General features: G+C 34.9%; 1 protein-coding gene across 8 annotated transcripts in view; it reads left to right on the top strand.

Annotated features, from left to right (window-relative positions):
• Window positions 1-19,309, top strand: part of LOC114308977 (uncharacterized) — a 35,290-nt gene extending 15,981 nt beyond the window's left edge. For 2 of the 8 annotated variants that reach the window (XM_082922311.1, XM_082922313.1), the window contains exons 2-7: window positions 2,541-2,634; window positions 12,123-12,257; window positions 14,783-15,319; window positions 15,407-15,499; window positions 15,791-16,245; window positions 19,069-19,309. In XM_082922311.1, the coding sequence (XP_082778437.1) occupies window positions 15,110-15,319; window positions 15,407-15,499; window positions 15,791-16,225 (738 nt within the window). In that variant the 5' untranslated portion in view covers window positions 2,541-2,634; window positions 12,123-12,257; window positions 14,783-15,109 and the 3' untranslated portion in view covers window positions 16,226-16,245; window positions 19,069-19,309. Of the gene's footprint in view, window positions 1-2,540; window positions 2,635-12,089; window positions 12,258-14,782; window positions 15,320-15,406; window positions 15,500-15,596; window positions 15,705-15,790; window positions 16,246-16,535; window positions 16,596-19,068 lie in introns of all 8 variants that reach the window. The other 6 variants (XM_082922312.1, XM_082922314.1, XR_014365276.1 and 3 more) reach the window with 5 other exon arrangements.
• The last annotated feature ends 1,069 nt before the right edge of the window (window positions 19,310-20,378 follow it).

Raw genomic sequence — 20,378 nt, 5'->3', positions numbered from 1 at the left:
CATGGCACTGCTAGTTCAAGCTGCTTGTTTGCTGCTGCCCATTTGCCTTGATTTCCTAGATGTGCTAACTGCTAGATGTAGGAAATTAGGTCTTTAGTTGGTCCTTCTACTTATTTTTGGATGTCCTGTCTTTGGTGGGGTTGCTTGGCTGCTGCTATGGTTGGTTTGGCCTGCTATTTGGCTGTTGTGGTGTTGCTTTTGGCTGCTGCTTTGGCATCCCTGAAGAGGTACCAACAGGACCTCCAAAGAAGCTCATTAGAGGAAATAAGGAGCAGCTCCAGCCAACAAGCACCCACAGCCTAAGGAGACCTGCAAGAGTCGTAAGTCCAAGCATACAAGATTCAGACATCATTGCCTATTGTTGCCCACCCACCTCCACGAGCGGTGAGGCCAGTTGAGTTCACTAGAAGAATGGGTGGTAATGAAGTAGGAGAAACTGATTTCTATCAAAACCCTTCTTTTCCATATCCTTATCCTCTCCCATGGGACGATAATAACCCTTCTTTTGGAGACATCACTGGAGGAGAAGAAGAAGGAGGAAATATTAGAATTTTTAGAGCATTGTCAGTCAGTGTAATAAGTCACAGCCTATTTAGGGTTTGCATCTATCAGCTTTGGAATGTAACTCTCCTATCATCCTATGGTATTGTTTGGTCAAGGGTTTCTAGCTACTTAGCCTCACATGGACTCTTCTAGCTACACCATTGAGAGTCTTATTGCCTACTTAGAAAATTATTTGGTGGGTTTAGTACTTATGTAGCTAAAATCACTACCATAAGTATTTATTGATTATCTACCGTGGAGGACCTAATTAGTAAGTCCTTAGGGTATGTTAAGTTGGTTTGTTGTGTCATTAGCTACTCCATTTACTCATTAAGCTCAACTCCAAATAATGTGCATGTGGAAATTCTTATTCTCTGGGGTTGTTTATGTTTAAGAATAAAAGTAATAATGCTAAGTTAATTGTAAAGAGGATTCTCTAGCCTAAGTCTTCCATTACACTAGTATTTATTCTCACTTTTCATTTCTGCTTTGTTCTCAAGGACCACCGCATGCTTTACTTTCTTAGCATATAAATGTTGAGTTGATTAGTTTACAATCTTTGATTCCTAAAATCCCATATGAAACATACAAGAGAGTCAGCTCTAAGTTGCCCTAAAATGACCCCATGTCAGTATCTAATTCTATATACTAATTCTCATTTATAGCAACATTACAGAGCTTGAAAAATTTATTCAAAAATTAAATGAATTGTGAATGTTAATCATATTAAGGGTTGTTTTGAAAAGTTGGTTTTTGATTTTTTATTAAAAAAAACGTATAAAAACAAAAAGAAAAGAGTTGATTGGTTTGTCTATATGGTTGTGAAGATCATCATTGAGTGTATGAACTAGTTGTTTATCTTTGCTCTTTATCGCTGTTGTTGGTTGATTATTAAATCGCAGACCTGATTGAACAAAAAGGGCAAGACTTGGTGTATATTATATATATGTATAATATATATAATAAAATCAATTTGAATGCTTGGAAGCTTGGAAGCTATCTCCTATGATCAAGCAATCGTTATTCTCACATTCACTGTATGATTTTTCTATGCTTTGTGAGTCCTTGATATTGGTTTGGAATTTTGGTAAAATTATATGAGCATCAAATTTATTGTGTTTGAAGGGACTCAATAAACAGTTTATTCCTTTATTTATTGTGAATAACATTTAGATAGCCAAATAATAGAGGACAAAACATTTGGCCAAACAAGTTCACTGAGCCATTTCCATTTTCTCTATCTAGAAAATAAATATTTTAAAATAATACAAAACAGTCTCTAGATTTTGAATAAAATATACTTGATCATAGGAGGATTGCAGTTATGAAGATAATTCATTCCCTTTGCCCACAGAAAACAAATGTAAATAATTAAGCCCAAAAAAAATATAATGTACAGATGCCACTATCAATTAGGACAATGAAAAGAACAAAAATTAAACAATGGTGAATGCCTCCTCCATCATTTTGATGAGACAGTAAGATGTGCATAGGGGAGGAAAAACACCATACGGGTCATTTTCCATACTGTTATTAATTTATGAGTCATTTAGTTTCCATTCTCTCTCAGTTTTTGTTGTTTTCTTCTTTATCCCATCAGAGCTCACTCCGGTAAGTTATTTATCTCAGATTTTGTTGTTTCATTCCTCTGATTTTCCCTTGCTCAGCTTTTGTTGTTTCAACTTTTAATGTTATAATCTGGTGTGTTATTGTTATTGTTATGTATTTTTTTCTTCATTTCTTCAGTTCTTTGTGGGTTCTATACATGCTATTTTTAGGCTTTGAGAGCATCCCCTCCCATGAAATTTATATTTTAAAGTTTCCTTTTCCCTCCCATTTCTACCTCTGTTACATTAATTTTGTTTCCTAGCTCTTTGATTTACACACTATGATGAGAAGGTAGACCAATTGACTAAATGAAGAATTATGTTTGAAATCAAAATTTTATTAATTTTTTAGATAACTAAATGAAGAATTATGTTCTTCCTTGCTGATAGAAAATTTACTGACTGGAATAGAGGGAGAATTTTCCTTGCTGCAATTCAAACGACGCTGCTCTCCTCTAGCTCCCTTCGAACTCGCACTCGCAAGGTAAGATTTCGAACTCACTCCCTTTCTCTACTCTTCATCGCTGTGTTGAGTTGTTTGAATTGTTTGAATTTGTTGTTTGAATTCTGTTTGAAGTGAGTCCTTGATATTGGTTTGGAATTTTAGCAAAAATCTAATTGTAGTGGCGTTTATTAAATTTTTGGTTATATAAACTGTTATTAAGTCCCTCTCTTCTGTTATTAAGTCCCTTTCTCCCATTTGAGTAATTGATGTTTTTCTTTGTCCAATCTCATGATTTTGCTATTTGAAGTGTTGGTATAGGGTTCGCTGACTTCTTAGTTGAATTTTCTTTGTTCAATGCTCTGTTTCTACAAATTTTCTTTGTTCAATCTCATGATTTTTCTATAAATTTTCTGAATTTTCTATAAATTGGTGTATTCACTCCCTACTCTTTGAAAAAAAAAACAAAAAACAAAAAACAAAAAATTCTTGGACCATAATGCATGTTTGTTCCATGTCTAAACCATTATGTTATCCATGTCTGTTCACTGCCAATGCACCGCTACAGCTTTGTCCGCTACAGCTTTTAGGTTGAATTTCCTTAGAATCCCTGCAATTCAAACCCCAAAATAGAGGAATTTTACATTGAGTATGCTTTGTTGAATAGTGGTTTGTTAGTGTTTAGCCATTTAAATTCGCTCTCTCTGTCTCTGGTCCACTCTCTCTTTATATATATATTTGCATATGCATATGTTTTACCTAACACAGGCTCTTTATTATTGCGATCCTTAATTAGAAATGAAAAACAGATGGCAATGGGGGTGAAGAAAAGTGCTAATATGTTGGCTTATACTCCCATGGCCACAACATGTTTGATAGTTTGCCTATGAGAGACCTACCACAATGATCGAACACTGTTCTGATCTGAGTTGTTACTTCTCGATTGTCAAAATAGCACACACACTTGGTCTAAAATACATGGCCAGATTTACATTCCAGAGATACACACATATATGTGCATATGTATGTATGTGTGCTTACATAATTAGGAAGAAGCTAGGGCATGGTCATTCCAAATTGCGTAGAACACCATTGGGAGATTGATTTCAAGTCACTGTGTGATTTGCAGACCCATATACAGTTCTTAGACATGCTTGCCCCAAAGCTTTTTCAGCTATTTAGTGGGTATTTTGATTGTTGTGAAATAGAAGATTTGATTCTTTTATTCATATTTTAAATATGAGTTCAATTTGGTACAATAAGCTCCAGAATCAAGGGCTTTGGAATTGAGTTAGTGTCGTTTGGTTTTATCAATTGATACTCCTAATACTAATACAATTTGTTATTGCTTTGTATCTTAATATAGTGACTTAATTAATGCTTAATATCACTACTACTAATTAACAGTTTAATTGTGTACAACCTTTTCCACTCCATTGAGTGTTATTCTCTGCTTCTTTTCTTTTGTGTAGAACACCATTGGTTACCAAGATAAGTTCAATTTGTTGTCAAATTGAAGTTAGTTTTTTGACATATTGTAACAAAAGCGCACCATTGAGTGTTTATGTTGGTTGTTGATTTAGATTTTGTTTTTTGTTTTTTGTTTTTCCCTATTAGTCAGTGTCGTTTGGTTTTGATCCTAACATTATTTATACTGTGGCTTTAGGCACGGGCATACGCTAGTATTATATATTACATATTAATTAATTATTTTTTCTCTCACAACTATCGATTTAATGAAAATTGGAATATTACACCCTTAAATTAGCATATCTTGCTTTAACTTCTCTGGACTTCGTATATAGTTGAGTAAAGAGAAAATCAAGCAGAGTACGAACTACAATAACAGGCCATAAGTACTAAATTATAGGCTTGGGGCATTCATTGGAATTGTCACATGTGGCTATCAATTCTATTGGCATCATTCATTTCTTATATGCATAGCTCCTTAAGTACATTATTAAGTTCCTCTGCAGAATTTAATCACATTTTGTTTATCGAGTGCAATGTGAGCCAGAATAGTTATTGTTTCCCAATGTATTATTTTTTCAAAATCCCAATTTAGTTAATAAATGTGTCAACTTTGGTATTCGGGGCATATATATATTTTTCCAAATACGTGCAGTTCAATCATAAGATTTTGCATTTGGATATTTGAGTACTTAAATTGACTGCTTTAGAAACTCAATGTGGCATACTGTGGGTTTTCTTATCTGCTTTTTACTCTCAGCTCACTGCTTTATTGGTTAAATTTTCTCTGAATTATGTTATTTGTCTTATTGATGGTTATTTTGTTGTGGTTTATGTTTTGGTTTTGAATACTTCTTTTGTTTATGCTAAATTGCTTTGACTATTTCCTCATGTGACTTATGTATGGTTGTAATTTATATAACTCAGTATAATCATTGAACTTGAACTTTTTTTTAATTAAAATATATATATATATATATATATATATATATATATTTTTCTATATAAAATTTGTCCTATTCACCTAACTTTAATTAACTCGGCATAGTCAAACATAGACAAGAGTTGGATTGCACTAAGTAGCACAGTTGATGGAAGGATAAGTCGAGCATATAATGATGGGGTAATATCATTTCTTCGTTTTGCAATGGCGGTTATCGATTGAGATGGTAAAATTTTGTGCCCTTGTCAAAAGTGTGTGAATGTTGTTCGTCAAAATTTTCAAATTGTTCAAATCCATTTGCTGTAACATGGGATTATTCCAACTTACACTATCTGGCATGTGCATGGGAAACCCCGTGAATCAAATGAGGCTTATCATCATGATATACACGTTGAGGGCAATGAGGTTTTGGAAGGTATTGATGCCTTAGTGGAAGATCGAATAAGAGGGCAATCAACTAATACAACCCAGGAGGAGGAGGTTCGCACTTTTGATAAATTATTGAATAATGGCAAACATGAGGTGTACCCAGGCTGCAGAAATTACACTTTGTTAAAATTTGTCATCGAGATACTTAATATGAAGGTAACAAACCATTGGAGTAATAAGTCAATTGACATGATGCTAGAGTTTTTAACAAAACTTTTACTGAAGGATAATTTGGTTCCAAAGTCAACTTATGAAGCTAATAAAATACTACGTGAATTGGGTTTGTCATACGAGCTCATTGATGCTTGTGTAAACAATTGTGTGCTCTTTTAGAAGGCGAATGCAACACTAGATAAATGTCCAAATTGTAAGGCTTCTAGATACAAGACAAATTGTGGTAGAGGTAAGAAGATCTCTCGTAAGGTTCTTCGATACTTCCCGTTAACACCGAGATTGAAAAGGTTGTACATGAGGAAGAGAGTCGAGGATATGAAATGGTTCAAGGAAAAACGTCTAGATGACGGTGTATTGAGGCATCCTGCAGATAGCGATGAGCGGAAGGAATTCGATACACAACATCCTAAATTCACCTTGGGGCCTCGAAATGTGAGGCTAGGGTTGGCTACTGATGGTTTCAACCCTTTCAGAAATATGAATAACTCATATAGTTTGTGGCCTGTCATACTCATTTCGTACAACTTGCCACCGTGGTTGGCTATGAAGGACCCATTTTTCATGCTGTCATTACTTATTCCTGTGAATCACAACCAGGAATTGATATTGATGTCTACATGAGACCTTTAGTGGAAGAATTGAATGAATTATGGGAAAATGGTACATTAACCTATGATGCCTCGACTGGTGAGACTTTCTGCATGTGTGCATCTTTGTTGTGGACGATACATGATTGGCCCGCATTTGGTGACATTTCTGGATGGAGAACAAAGGGTCATTACTCTTGCTACACTTGCAATGATGAACCATATTTTGAATCTTTAAGAAGTGAGACTGCATATAGTAACCATCGATGCTACTTGCCTAATGACCACACAAAAAGGTGAAAGAGTAGAGCATATAATGGCAAGCATGAAAAATGGAAGAGATCTTTGGTGATACCGATAGAAAAGATTGAAGAACAATTGGGCAGCGTGACGGGTGTCACATATGGAAAACATCCAAGCAACAGGAAAAGACCTCGTTAGAACCCAAATTGGACAAATATAAGTATCTTGTATGAGCTACCGTATTGGAAGAAAATGAGGCTTCGACACAACATTGATGTCATGCATGTGGAGAAGAACTTTAGTGAAAATGTTTTTGGAACGATGTTGGGAATTAATGGGAAGAACAAGGATACAGATAAAGCATGAATGGATTTAGAAGATATGAATATAAGGAAAGAATTGTGGCTGACAACAAGTCCCGATGGATCATATGTGAAGCCTCAAGCCAGCTTCTCATTGACCCCTAAAGAGAGAGGGTTTCTTTGAATTCTTGAAATTAGTCAAGTATCCAGATGGGTACGCGGCAAACATTTCGAGATCAGTGAATGCAAAAAATGATAGATTAACAGGATTGAAAAGCCACGACTACCATGTACTAATACAACGGATTCTTCCTATTGGGATGCGTGGTTACATAGATAAAGAGATTAGTACAACACTTTTTGAGTTAGGTAGCTTCTTCCAAGATCTATGCTCAAGGACACTGAAACAAAGTGAGATGGAAAAATTAGAGGAGCCTATAGTACTCATACTATGTAAGTTTGAAAAGATCTTTACTCCAGCCTTCTTCGATGTGATGGTTCATTTGGCCATTCACTTGTCACATGAGACTATTCTCAGAGGACCTGTGTAATATCGGTAGATGTACCTAATTAAAAGGTAATTTCTAAAATTGTACTTTCAAATGAAAGTTATAGATTATGTTGTGTGCCTAACCATACTTCTAATTGGTTATCTCTTCAAGGTTTCTCAGAGCTTTGAAAAAGTTTGTCACCAATCGAGCTCGACCAGAAGGGGCTCTATTGTAGAGGCTTACATTGTCAAGGAGTGCATTACTTTTTACTCAATGTATCTTAAAAGGATTGAAACCGTGTATAATCGAGATGCACGAAATGAAGATTATGGAGTCCGTCGTGAAGGTTTAATAATATTCACCAAAACTACTCATCTTATTGGCCAAATCAAAAAGCATGTTGAGATGTCACAGGAATTTCGTGATATTGCTCATTGGTTCTTATTATACAATAGCCCTGAGATAGAGAAGTATCTTCAGTACGTGTTTCTTATAATTATATATATTTTAAAATTTTTCATGTTATTAGTCATTAATAATAGTAGTATTTCACTCATTAACCAAAACTATTTGAGTAGGGAACACAAGAATTTGTTACAATTCCCACTAGACAAGATATAACTCAGATACAACAGAAAGAATTTCCAAAGTGGTTCAAAGAATATGTAAGTCATTTTTAATATTCACGATTGCCCAAACACTATTAGGCTTGTATAAAATACAAACATTACTAACATAATTCAAGTGTTGCACATTGCATGTGGATGTAGATAAATAGATTGAGAGTTAATGAGGCACCAGAAGTAACCGAAGAATTGTGGTCATTAGCGAATGGTCCTAATTTGCTAGTGAAAGAGTACTCGGGTTGTATAATCAATGGTGTAAGATTCCAGACGAAGGAATTTGACAATCATCGTAAGAGTCAAAACAGTGTGTGCTTACCAAAGGGGACTACAAGGGAGAGATGCACGAATTCGATGGTCACTTGTGCAATATTTGGGAAATTGAGTACATGTGTCAAAATAAAGTTGTTTTGTTTCAATGTGAATGGTACAACACCGGTAACACTGGTAGAAGTAGAACAGTACGAGCTGACACATATTGAACAAGCATCGATGTCACAAGCCGATGGTATCAATCTGACCCTTTTATCTTGCCTAGTCAAGCTAAACTAGTGTTCTACCTGAATGACACCAAATGGGGGCAACCTTGGCAAGTCGTGCAACAGGTCCAACATAGAGGTGTGTTTGATGTGCCAGAGGTTGGTGATAGAGAACCACCAGATCAACCAGAATTTAATGATGCATTCCAACAAGAAAACATTAACTCAGTTGTCCCAATCAACATTGAAGATATTATTCGATTTCATAGGGATGATATTGAAGCTGAGGTTATTCCAAATAAAACAAAGAGAGATAGTAGAGAAGACGAAGAAGATGAAGAACTTGGCATACTTGATGATGATATGGATTATGATATGTAGTTTTTGTTTTTTTAGGTTTCTATATAGACATATGTTTTTAATGCATTACATAGTTATCCTATATTTTGTTGTGTCTCTTCAAGTAAAATTATGCTTTATATGTTATGTTTTATATCAATTTATGCTTTTTAGTTACCAAAATGGAAAATGGGAGAAACAATGGATCAAACTAGGTTTTCTAGCGAAACAGAAGTGAACAAAGTACGAAATGGAAAGATATAAGACAATCAAAAAGAATAATAAGAAAATGGATGCTCTACAATTGAAGTGTATAGCAGCTTCTATGATGGGTTCTTGTGACGCCCTCAAATTAAACCCATAATAAATAATATTGACATGTATTGACAAAAAGAAACAAATATTCTTCCATTCATCAGAGTATTCTTAAAAAAAGACATTACATGTAATAACGAAAGTAAATGCCCTACGGGCTTACATCTTTCCAAGCCAACACTTGGACACAAAAGAAATGAGTACTAACTCAACTACAGATTAAGCCCTTGGCTTGAATTTACATGTAATATCAAAATGACAAAAATAACTAAAAAGAGTCTTCAACTCCAAATCCTCCCAAGCTAAGTCCTTGGAGCTACCTGGACCTGAAAATGATGTTCCCATATAGGGTGAGCCACAGCCCAGCAGAGATATACTAAACCATATATAAGCATTGACTAAAGCAATAGCATTCAATAGATGGTTACTCTTATAATTCAATTACATCACAATACAGTTTCAAGACCACTATGTCCATGATACGTTTCACTTTCCATTATTTGCCCAAGTTTCCATTTTATACAAACATGGCTCAGAACTTGGCCAAACAATATAATGAGACTACATCTCATATTAAAATTACTTCCAATATCAACAATTAAATGAGGCTAAGGCTCATAATAAAACACTTCCATAAATCGATAAGTACACATATTTGTTGTACTAAAATACTTCCATACATCAATAAGTACACATATTTGCTGTACTAATGGAGTCCATCCCCTTTCTCCTCTCAAACTGGTTTGAGAGTCCATCCCCTATCTTCCCTCAAACCATGGAGTACATCCCCTATCTCCTCCCAAACAATATGCATATACAATGTATTTAACACTTGTCATATACAATATTCAATCAATACACGTATGTGCTGTATTAATTCAACTGTCATATTCAATGACCTGTTCAATGTGATTAGTTTCAGTTTTTCCTAATCCACATGCAATGTCTACAACAATCACGACTATCCTCCACTGATAGCCCAAAACAGTTATTTCTAAACAGAAAATAAATGCACTAAACGGATATAATATCAACATTTATATAAGTGGGTGATAAATTAATCCAACCACACCATTCAATCAACAATTTCCCAATTTCATGGATTTCAACTAAAACCCATATTTTTCCCAAATTAATTATATCAATTAATTTAATACAACAATTCGGGCATTTTCCCCCTTTCATCAAAATCAACCCTAAGGTTCAATTTTCTCTATTTGATACTATCTATGCCATTTTTCAAGTCTTACTAACACATGGAGTTTAATATATGGAAAACCCCCCTTTCGCTTAAATTACAAATCAAATCCTAACTTTTCCCAAAATCACCCAACAATGCCAACATATCAAAATGACCAAAACTTATGTCAAAACCTATAAGATGGAGTAGGGTATCCCTACCTCGAAGTGAGGAACTCAAACGGAGATGATGACCAAAGACCAACGTGCTCCAAATCCCAAGTTTCTCAGATTAAAACGAAGCCCTCAACCCACTCTATCTTTTTAATAAAGGACTAAGGTTAGATACTCACCCTAGGTATATCAATTCTTAGAGAGAAGACAAGTTTAGAGAGAGAGAGTCGGCTCTAGGGTTTCAAAAGAAAAGATGATGAAAAAAAATGATGTTTAACCCGCTACTGACTACTGATATATAACAAGCCATTAGGACCTTACAGTTACACCAAAAATAATGACCATTAAACAAGAAAATGGTTACACCAAAATAATGACCATTAACTAAAAAAATGGTTACACCAAAATAATGACCATTAACCAAGTTCATGAATTCTATTTAACCTCCATTTATGACCAAGAGGTTACCAAAGTAATGAAATCCCATAAATAAATATAAGATATTAAGGATTGGTCGCTATAGTTCTACTCAGCCCAATCGTGTTAATCAAAAGGGCAAGAACATTAGGGTAGATGATGATGACTACATACAGTCAGATCATGAGGATAACACTGATGCTGAGTCCTTTGAAAGTGTTTACGATGAGGTACTATACGTATGGCCATTCATTTTTTTTTATTATGTCACCGATAGCTATATATTTGTTAATGATGCTTTATATTTCCGTATACTTTATTGGATGAATAAGTCATAAAATAAAACTAGAAAATATACATCCTACATACAATAATATGCATACCAAAACAAAGCTAAAAGGAAAAAAAAAAAAAAAAAAAACCTCATGCACAACCCGTAGGAGTAAGTTAGCTAGAACACAAATGTATAACGAAATAAGACATAATTTGACCATGTTGGAAACACCAAAACTAGGATTAGCGTATGTGTGCAGCCTGGCCCTCATAATATCAGTAAAACACATGCCAAACTCATTGATCACCAACTTCACCACAGCATGAACTACCTGCCAGAGGGATTCAGCAAGTCTAGGACTGTTGTTGGAACTAGCGCAAGAAGCAGCCTGGTCCACTTGACAACCTCCATAACATCAACTTCAGTGTTCAAACTAGGACTATCCAATAGGGAATTCCATGGAGAATGGCCCCTAGCTGTAGCAAGATTCTCCAGGTTGCCTCTAGGTTGCCTCTCCCTCAAACTATTTATATGCTCACAGATACTCAACCCACTTTCCATAAGAAGAGGCCAAATTGACAACTTGCAAAGCACACAATTAGGAAAAACCAATTAAAAGATTAGAACTACTGGTAGCTCACAACCACTCAACCCTTTTTAAGGAATCTCACCACACTCAACCCACAATTCCCCAAACAACATATTTCTTAATACTTGCACACTGTAGTAGCAACTAGGAGCACCTGCAAGAGATATTAGTATACATAGATTCCATAAAGTGGGAACCTCTTTTAGGATGGAGGTTGGCAATCTTCAAGTAGACAAGAACCATGCATCATCTGAATTCCTCTTCAGGTTTTTGAGTGACAACACTCTAAACCTGACCATGTTAAAAATATTCAAAGCAACCACTTGTCAAGACCAATCTTGGGAAGAAAAGGAGTGGACTAGATCAGATTACAAATATCAATAGTGGCCTTGATGAGTTTCCATAGACATATCTTTACTTATCCATTTTTATGTATTTATTGTTTATGCTTTTGTATTATGTTTTTTAGGGCTTACCAATGCCATCAAAATGATTGGTGCAGTCATCTTTCTACCTTCTCACGAGGCAATTATTGTTCCAAATGGGGATTTACATGACAATGTGGATATCCAACACTCACAGCCACTTGATGTCGATATGGAGGCACCGAGGGAGGCAACCCCCCAATCTAGTGTCGGTAAGATACTTAATTTTACTAAGCTAAAGAAATTCTCTGTTTTAATATAATTCTATGGTGCAAAAAATTTCAGGCAATTTGTTTCATAGGGTTTGATTTTTTATTTTTTATTTTTTGGCTATAAAAAGTGCTGGGGTATACCCTAGTTTAACTCTTGTAAGTTTTGTTTTGTTCATACATACATACATATTACCTTCTGTCAAAATGTCTACTTATTCACTTGTGTTATAGTTCATGATTAACAATTATTTAATTTTTTAAACTGTCAAGACTGTTCAATTTTAAACAAAAATATGATTTCTAGGTTCTTATATAGTTGCTTTTAAAGATGTTGTGACATTATTTTGGATGGCTTCTCACATTTGTTTTGACAGCCTTTTAAATTTGAATTGTAAACATTTTTTCAAGGTTGGGTTTAGGGTTTAGGGTTTAGGGATTTGAAAAATTTCAGAGACTTCATGGTTGATGCTTTTCTTTTCTCACGTTGTTTTCTCTTTCTCATAGTTATATTTGTTCTTCCATTTTCTTGTTTCTTTAATCTTTCCTACCCCTGCAGCTTCTTTGTTCTTCTCTGTTACTACCACTTTCTTTCATACTCTTTGTTTCTCTTCAGCATAAAGGCCAAAAAATTATGTAATTTGTGGTAAAGGCCAGGGTATACTCTAAACATTACACAAACTCAAATGCCAAATTTAAGAATCTGCTTAGCCCTTGAATTAGTGAAACCATTAACCAATGTGTAGAACACTTTGGCATTTTCAAAAGCCACACTTCCTCAAGTAAGGAACGAATTTGAATGGCTTCTTTGTCTAAATCATGGTTTTAAATAATGGTATCAAGATACATATCTGTATCGATAATACGATCATATTGTCCGATATCAGGCAGTTTCGATTGATATATCATTGAATATTAGGGTCGGAAGTTTAAGATCCCAATACCAAAATTCGATACATATCAGTCAATATGCAGTTAAGATATGTATCGGTTGATATTTGAAACTGTGGTCTAAATTATGATACTCCAATGCCAAGTCATAAAATCTTTTCCTTCACAGACTGGATGTCTTCCTTTCCATTTTTATTAATCTCACAAAAATTTCCAATCAAAGCAGCAATTATTATTTTACTTTAGTACATTGCCCTTTGCGACAAAGATAAAATATATTATGTAGTATTTGAACACAAAAGAAGTTAATCTTAGATATATATAGTAATAAAAACTTTGGGGCAATAACGTAAAAATGATGATTTGTTCTTGCATTTATTGTGTTTTCTTGAAGTAATGGTTTTTTTTTTTAAGGAGACTACCAATTTGGGACTATGGAAATAATGATTTTTGCATAAAAAGGTAGTGGATTTAAAACTCCGAATAGATGAATGGGATAAAACTAATTAAGAAGGAACATGTTTGGAACGATCCACTAATCCACTCTGATTCTATGCTGAGATATTCATATCAGACATTATGTGCATGTTTTGTTGCAATACTGAAATACTTGTTTTCTCTTTTTCTCATTTGCTGAGTCATTTCTTCTTGATCGTTCGCATTCTTAATTGACAGCCACAAAAAGTAGGATTAATATCAGTGTGGAAAACTGTTAAATCGTGTAGCCAAGCTTGCGCTATTGGTTTAACAGCATAAAGGCCAGGGTATACCCCAGCATAAAGGTCCTCACTGGAGTAATCATAGCCAACCTTGAGGCCAAAAAATTATGCAATTTGTAGGTAAAGAGCACTTCATCACCACTGATAGAAGCACCCGAGGTATTGAAATTGTGTTGAGAGTAGCTGAACTACTTACCAAAACAGAGAAGGAGACTAGTGTTGTATAGGAGAAACAGTGAAGGAGGCTAGTGAATAGATAGCAATAGCAGTACGAAAAAAAATCAACAGTTGTAGCAACTGCAGAACAAAGTAGCAGCTGTATAGGAGAGACTAAACAGAAACAAAGAGTAGGGAAGAAATTGGCAGTAACAGAGAAGAACGAAAAAGCTGCAAATGTAGGAAAGAATGAAGAAACAAGAAAATGGAATAGCAAATATAACTGTGAAAAAGAGAAAACAACTTGAGAAATGAAAAGCATCAACTTGAGAGTAGGGAAGAAAGCTGCAGTTGTACCTGTGTGGCTGCTGCTAGTGCTGTTTGTGCAGGGCTTTTCTTGGGTTTATTTTCTAGTTTTGCTTGCTTTTTCTCTCTTGAGGGTTGTGCAAGTGTATTTTGTATTGTTTTTGGCTAGTCTATTGAATGTTCATAGCCTTTTTTTCTTCATGTGGCAAATGAACATTCTTTTGTGTGGTTTATTTTAGGATGATTCTCGTTATAGTTTATCTGTTTGGTTTTGTTTCTCTTTTATAGCTCTAGTTTTTTTTGTTTGGTGTTGTAAGGCCTGGGGAATGCCCCTCGTATATCTCTATATGTTATCATTTTATTTTATGACTTACTAAAAAAAAAAGTTACTTATATTGCATTTATGATTTCGCTTTAATTAATTGCTAACCAGTCAATGTTATGTCTTTAAAACAGTGCCTAGTAGACACCCTCGTGGCTTGACGCGCGGGTTGAAGGTTCAAGCAATGGTTCAGAAAGATAGAAAGCTCAAAGTTCCCATACCACAGGAGTATTGTGCGCCCGTGGGGGATCATGCCTCTCAATTAGTCTCCAAAATTGGTGTTGAGGTCCAAACACACTTGCCAGACTTTAGCATTCACAAGTGGAAACATGCCAATGAAGAAGTTACAGCACCTATGTTTTAGCATCTAACAGTAAAAGTTTTATATAATTGATTGAATTAATGTAATATAATTAATTATGACTTGCAAGATTTGTGGTTGTTGCTAGGATCAATTTGACATGGAAGGTGAATCCACAAATGTTAGCAAAGCGGTGGCAACAAAGTGTAGACGGAGCTTGAGCACCCATACCTACAGACTACGAATAAAATACCTGAACCTTAAAAGTGCTAAGGGAGAAGAGTATGCTAGAAGCCACCCACCGCCTGAATGTGACCTCGAGAAATGGAAAAACTCGATTGACAAGAAGTGGAATGATACTAATTGGCTGGTAAACTTTTCTTATGTTTATTTATTGTTGACAATTACCTTGTCTTCCTAATATATATATTTTTCTGTTGGAACTTGCTCCTTGTAGAAGCAATCAAGTGCTAACATTGGCAATAGAAATCAATTGAAGACGAAGCATAGGTGTGGGTCAAAATCTCTCCCAGCTAGGGTACACGAGGTGGTGCGTCTTCTTTAATTTTTTTTCCGTTTTTTTTTTTTAAAGATGGTTCTACTACCATCATTCTTATTTAACTTACTAGTTGAACAAAAAAAATCAGACAATTGCAAATGGGGGCCAACTGCCATAGTTGCCATGTGTTCACAAATCTACACACTTTAATGATGTCACAAAGCAGTGGATTTCTTCGGAGCGCGAAAAGAATTATGTATGTATATTTACCTTTTGTATTAGGATGATTGCAATTTTAATTGTATCTTTATTCATTTTTCTATTTTTGTTTTTAAATGACAGGATAATATGATAAAGATCCAAGCTGAATATTGCTCCCAACCTGGTGCGGTTCTCATTACTCTGGAGGAGCTATCTCTGAAGGTGCTGAAGCCAAGGTCGGGACATGTTAAAGGACTTGGGTTGAGGAGTTCCTTCTCTGTCAGGACTACCAGTGCTTCGACTGACAGTGACTATGTGAGGCATCTAGAGATGGAAATACAAGAGAAAAATGAGGAAATTCAGTCACAAAAAGAGGAAATTCAGCCACATAAAGAGGAAATTAAAGCACAAAAACATGAAATTCAAGCACAAAAAGAGGAAATTCAAGCACAAAATAAAAAGATAGAGAAGATGAATGGGTCGATTGACGAGCATTTTGAGATCACATCAAGCATCACAGAGTTTCATAAGAAGCAAGGTTTCAAAGGACAATTTAGAGGAGGAGGTATCCCATGAACTCGTACATCGTCTTTTTGGTAAGTCTCGCTCATTTTATCATTTTATTTTTCTCATGTTGGTTAGTATATACTAGTTAAAATACAACAGTTTGACTACTTATTAACTAAGATTTAACAAGTTTGAAGATGTATTTAATGAAAATAGATTCATTATCAAAATTCTCACTTAGCATGACCCTAGTTAAAATACACACTAACCAAAGTAGAGACAAAACTATGTGTTTACTTTTTTGTGTATTTTTGCTAGGCAGTGTTGGAGTTGCTCTAAGTTAGTGATGTGATTAATAGTGGGTGTGTCTTTGATTAAGTTTTTCACAGTAGAAGAAATGAAGGAACTTTTATTGAGTCTCAGGCAGTGGTTTGGTCAGGTTTGTATATCACTTTATGATTGCTGCTGTTTTTTATTTGCTTTAATTATTCTTTTGGATTGTATTGCTTTTTTGAACACCATGAAATAGCACTTGAACTCATAAAAAACACGTAACCAGATGTACTCTTTTTGTCTTCAATATCTCCGGCATAATCGCTATCTGTAAACACCAACAACTTACCATCTCCTATTTTCTTATAATGAATTCCACAGTTCACAGTCCCTTTTAAGTATCAAAGTGCTCTCTTAGCTTCCTGTAGATGAATTTCCATTGGTTTTGCCATATATCTACTTATGAGACAAGTAACAAACATCATGTCAGGTCTTGTGGCAGTGAGATACATTAAACTACCCACCAGCTGCTTGTAATATGTCTTATCAACTAAGTCTCCATTTCCGTCTCTGCTTATTTTGAAACCTGGAACTATTGGACTGCCCACCGAATTACTTTCCATCATACTAAACCTTCTCAAAACCTCCAATGCGTATTTCCTCTAATGTATATAAATACCATCAGACTTTTGTAGCACCTCGATCCCAAGAAAAAACCTCATCTTCCCCAAGTTAGACATATCAAACTCTCTTAACATAGAGCTTTTAAATTCAGACTTCATAACTTCATCATTACGAGTAAAAATTAAATCATCAACATAAACACTTACAATGATAATTTTTCCTTCTCTGCTTCTCTTTGTGAATAATGTCTGCTCGCTATTGCACCTCCAAAACGCTTCACCAATGAAATGTGCTGCGATTCGACTCAACCAAGCTTGTGGAGCTCGTTTTAATCCATACAGGGCTTTGTGTAACTTGTAAACTAGATGCTCACTGCCCTTTTTTTTCATATCCTCTTGGCTGCCATATAAACATCTTCACTCAACTCACCATGGAGAAAAGCCGATTTGACATCCAGCTAAAAAATCGTCCAATTCTTTTGTGCAACTAGAGCAATAATCATCCTTACTGTATCCATCCTTGCCACTGGTGCAAAAACTTCTGTATAGTCCACTCCATACTTCTGAGAGTACCCTTTAGCAAGGGAAAAAATTTGACAAAAATTGGAATAAGACAAGGCAGAAAGAAGACAGAAGCTTGGATAAACACCAAAAGATCTTGATGCTGCAAAGCCTTCTGCACTTGTTGTGGAGGAAAAGAAGAGCTCGTTGCCAGTTAGGCCTGCCACAAAGGCAGAACAAATGAGAGTGTCTACGATCTCTTAAGCAGAACCATAAGGATGATGAGGCCAAAGTGAAGATGGCATTTAATACGCTTTTAACTTATGTGAAGAATGTTGCGACAAATCTCAATGAGGACAAATTCCATAAAATTAGACTCACTAATGCCACCTTTCAGGCTAGAGTTGGTGCATTGCAAGGTGGAATTGAGTTTCTTGAGCTGTGTGGGTTTAAGAAAATTGAAGGAGGTGAGTTCTTGTTTCTACCCAGAGACAAAGTCAACAGAGTAGTGCTGAACTCAGCTGGGTCCGAGTTGAATAATGCGATAAGTAATCCTTTCTTTGGGGTTCTCTAATCCTAAGTTTTTGTTCAAAATGCATACACTGTGAACATGAGGTTTGTTTTTCATATTTCATGTAAGTTTTAGTTGAAAGTGTCTACAATCTCTTAAGCAGAACCATAAGGATGATGAGGCCAAAGTGAAGATGGCATTTAATACGCTTTTAACTTATGTGAAGAATGTTGCGACAAATCTCAATGAGGACAAATTCCATAAAATTAGACTCACTAATGCCACCTTTCAGGCTAGAGTTGGTGCATTGCAAGGTGGAATTGAGTTTCTTGAGCTGTGTGGGTTTAAGAAAATTGAAGGAGGTGAGTTCTTGTTTCTACCCAGAGACAAAGTCAACAGAGTAGTGCTGAACTCAGCTGGGTCCGAGTTGAATAATGCGATAAGTAATCCTTTCTTTGGGGTTCTCTAATCCTAAGTTTTTGTTCAAAATGCATACACTGTGAACATGAGGTTTGTTTTTCATATTTCATGTAAGTTTTAGTTGAAATGCATCCATCATTGTCAACTTTGTTGTAATGACTAGGATTAAGGGGTTTGTTTTACTTTATACATAGATGCAAATTGGCATAAATCAGAAGGCATTGAGAGGCTTCAATGGTACAACCCAAAAGTCTTATAAGGTTCTTGTGTTGTCTTATAAGGTTCTTGTGTTGAATTCCACTGATCAAATTTACCTCATTGAAGAAGTCATCAGCCCATTGTCGTGAATCAAATGTACCTCAATGCTACGTTATATTTTGGAGCTATTATATATATTCTTCCATTAGTGATAGTGATGTATGGTATTCTTACGATCTTTTGGCATTTTATCACCTCAACTCTTTGAAGTTTTGAATTGTTATATGCATTTCTACTAAATTGGTTTATAAAATAAAATTATTTATATATGAGTTTAGATGTAATTGAAAATATATTAATGTTTGCCTTGTTTATTTTCTTTGCAGATTGGTTTTGATGACGTTAGGAAGCATATAGTTGCAAATGAAGATCAACTGTTGAATTTTTTTCCCTAAACTGATGCTTAGTTGTAGTTGCAAATCAAGATTGAGTGTTGATTTTTTTTGTGGACTCCACGTTAGTTCATTTTGGGATTTGCTTTAATGGTTTTTTTGTTATACCTAATGGATTATTATTAAAGTTATTTGATGGATGTATTTTGATTTATAATATAAATTGTTTAGTGAATTTTTTTGTGGAGTGATATATAATAGCTAGTGGATTTCTTAGTACAATTAAAAGGCTATTGGGATATGAGCAGGGATATTTGTGAAATAATAATTTAAATTGAATATAAAATATGGAGCAAGTTTAGTGATGAATTTATTTCGTCATTTGTACTTGTTATTATGACAAAGTGATTATTCGTCGCTAATAAACTTTTTTTGTGACAAAATTTATTGCAGCTTATATATGAAAGTTTTCATTTATTTTGTTGTTTGGTGACTAAAAATTTCGTCATGTATATATATATTTGCGATGAAATATATTTCGTCACCTATGTATGACTTTTGAAGACGAAAAATTCCGTCACCTTTACATCTTACTGTGACGAAATTATTTCCTCATCAATGATCAACATATGTGGCAAATTTATTCGTCAACTAAAGTTATAAATATGGTACTGAATAATTATTTGGTGACGAAAATGAGAATTTTTTGCGACAAAATTTTGTTTTATTGGTGACAAAAAATTTCATCACTGAAGTAATTTCATTGGTGACGAAATTATTTTTCATCACGGTGATTTTTAGTGACAAACATTCAATGACGAAACCGGTGATGAAAATATTTCCTCACAAATATCTATAGTGGTGAAATTAGCTCTTTGGAGACAAAAAAAATTTCATCATTCAAGACCCAACTTGTTGTAGTGTTCCTGTGCATTATCTTTGAAAGTGAAAGTGGCGAAAGTTACCTTCTGTCTTTCGGTGTAGGATAGGGGCGAAAAATCTTTTCCATGTCTTTAACCCAAGCGTCTGCTACCATTGGGTCTGGACCACCGGTAAATGTGGTGGGTTTCAGATCCTGGAACTGTTTTATGATAACCGGCTCCTCTCACCGTTCCGACATCCCATTGTTGATACTCGTAACCGCTATTTCCATGATTCTTTCGATCGATTCAGTGCCACTGACTGATGACTCGCTTCCATTACCATTATTGGGCATTCTACAAAGTAATAAACGAGGCATTTATATATATATATATATATATATATAAGCATGTATAGCGCAATCTATATCTATATAAAATACC

The sequence above is a fragment of the Camellia sinensis genome, chromosome 3 (assembly GCF_055761805.1).
Source record: "Camellia sinensis isolate YWXY chromosome 3, ASM5576180v1, whole genome shotgun sequence".
Classification (NCBI taxonomy): domain Eukaryota; kingdom Viridiplantae; phylum Streptophyta; class Magnoliopsida; order Ericales; family Theaceae; genus Camellia; species Camellia sinensis.
This window is presented reverse-complemented; position numbering and strand designations above follow the sequence as displayed.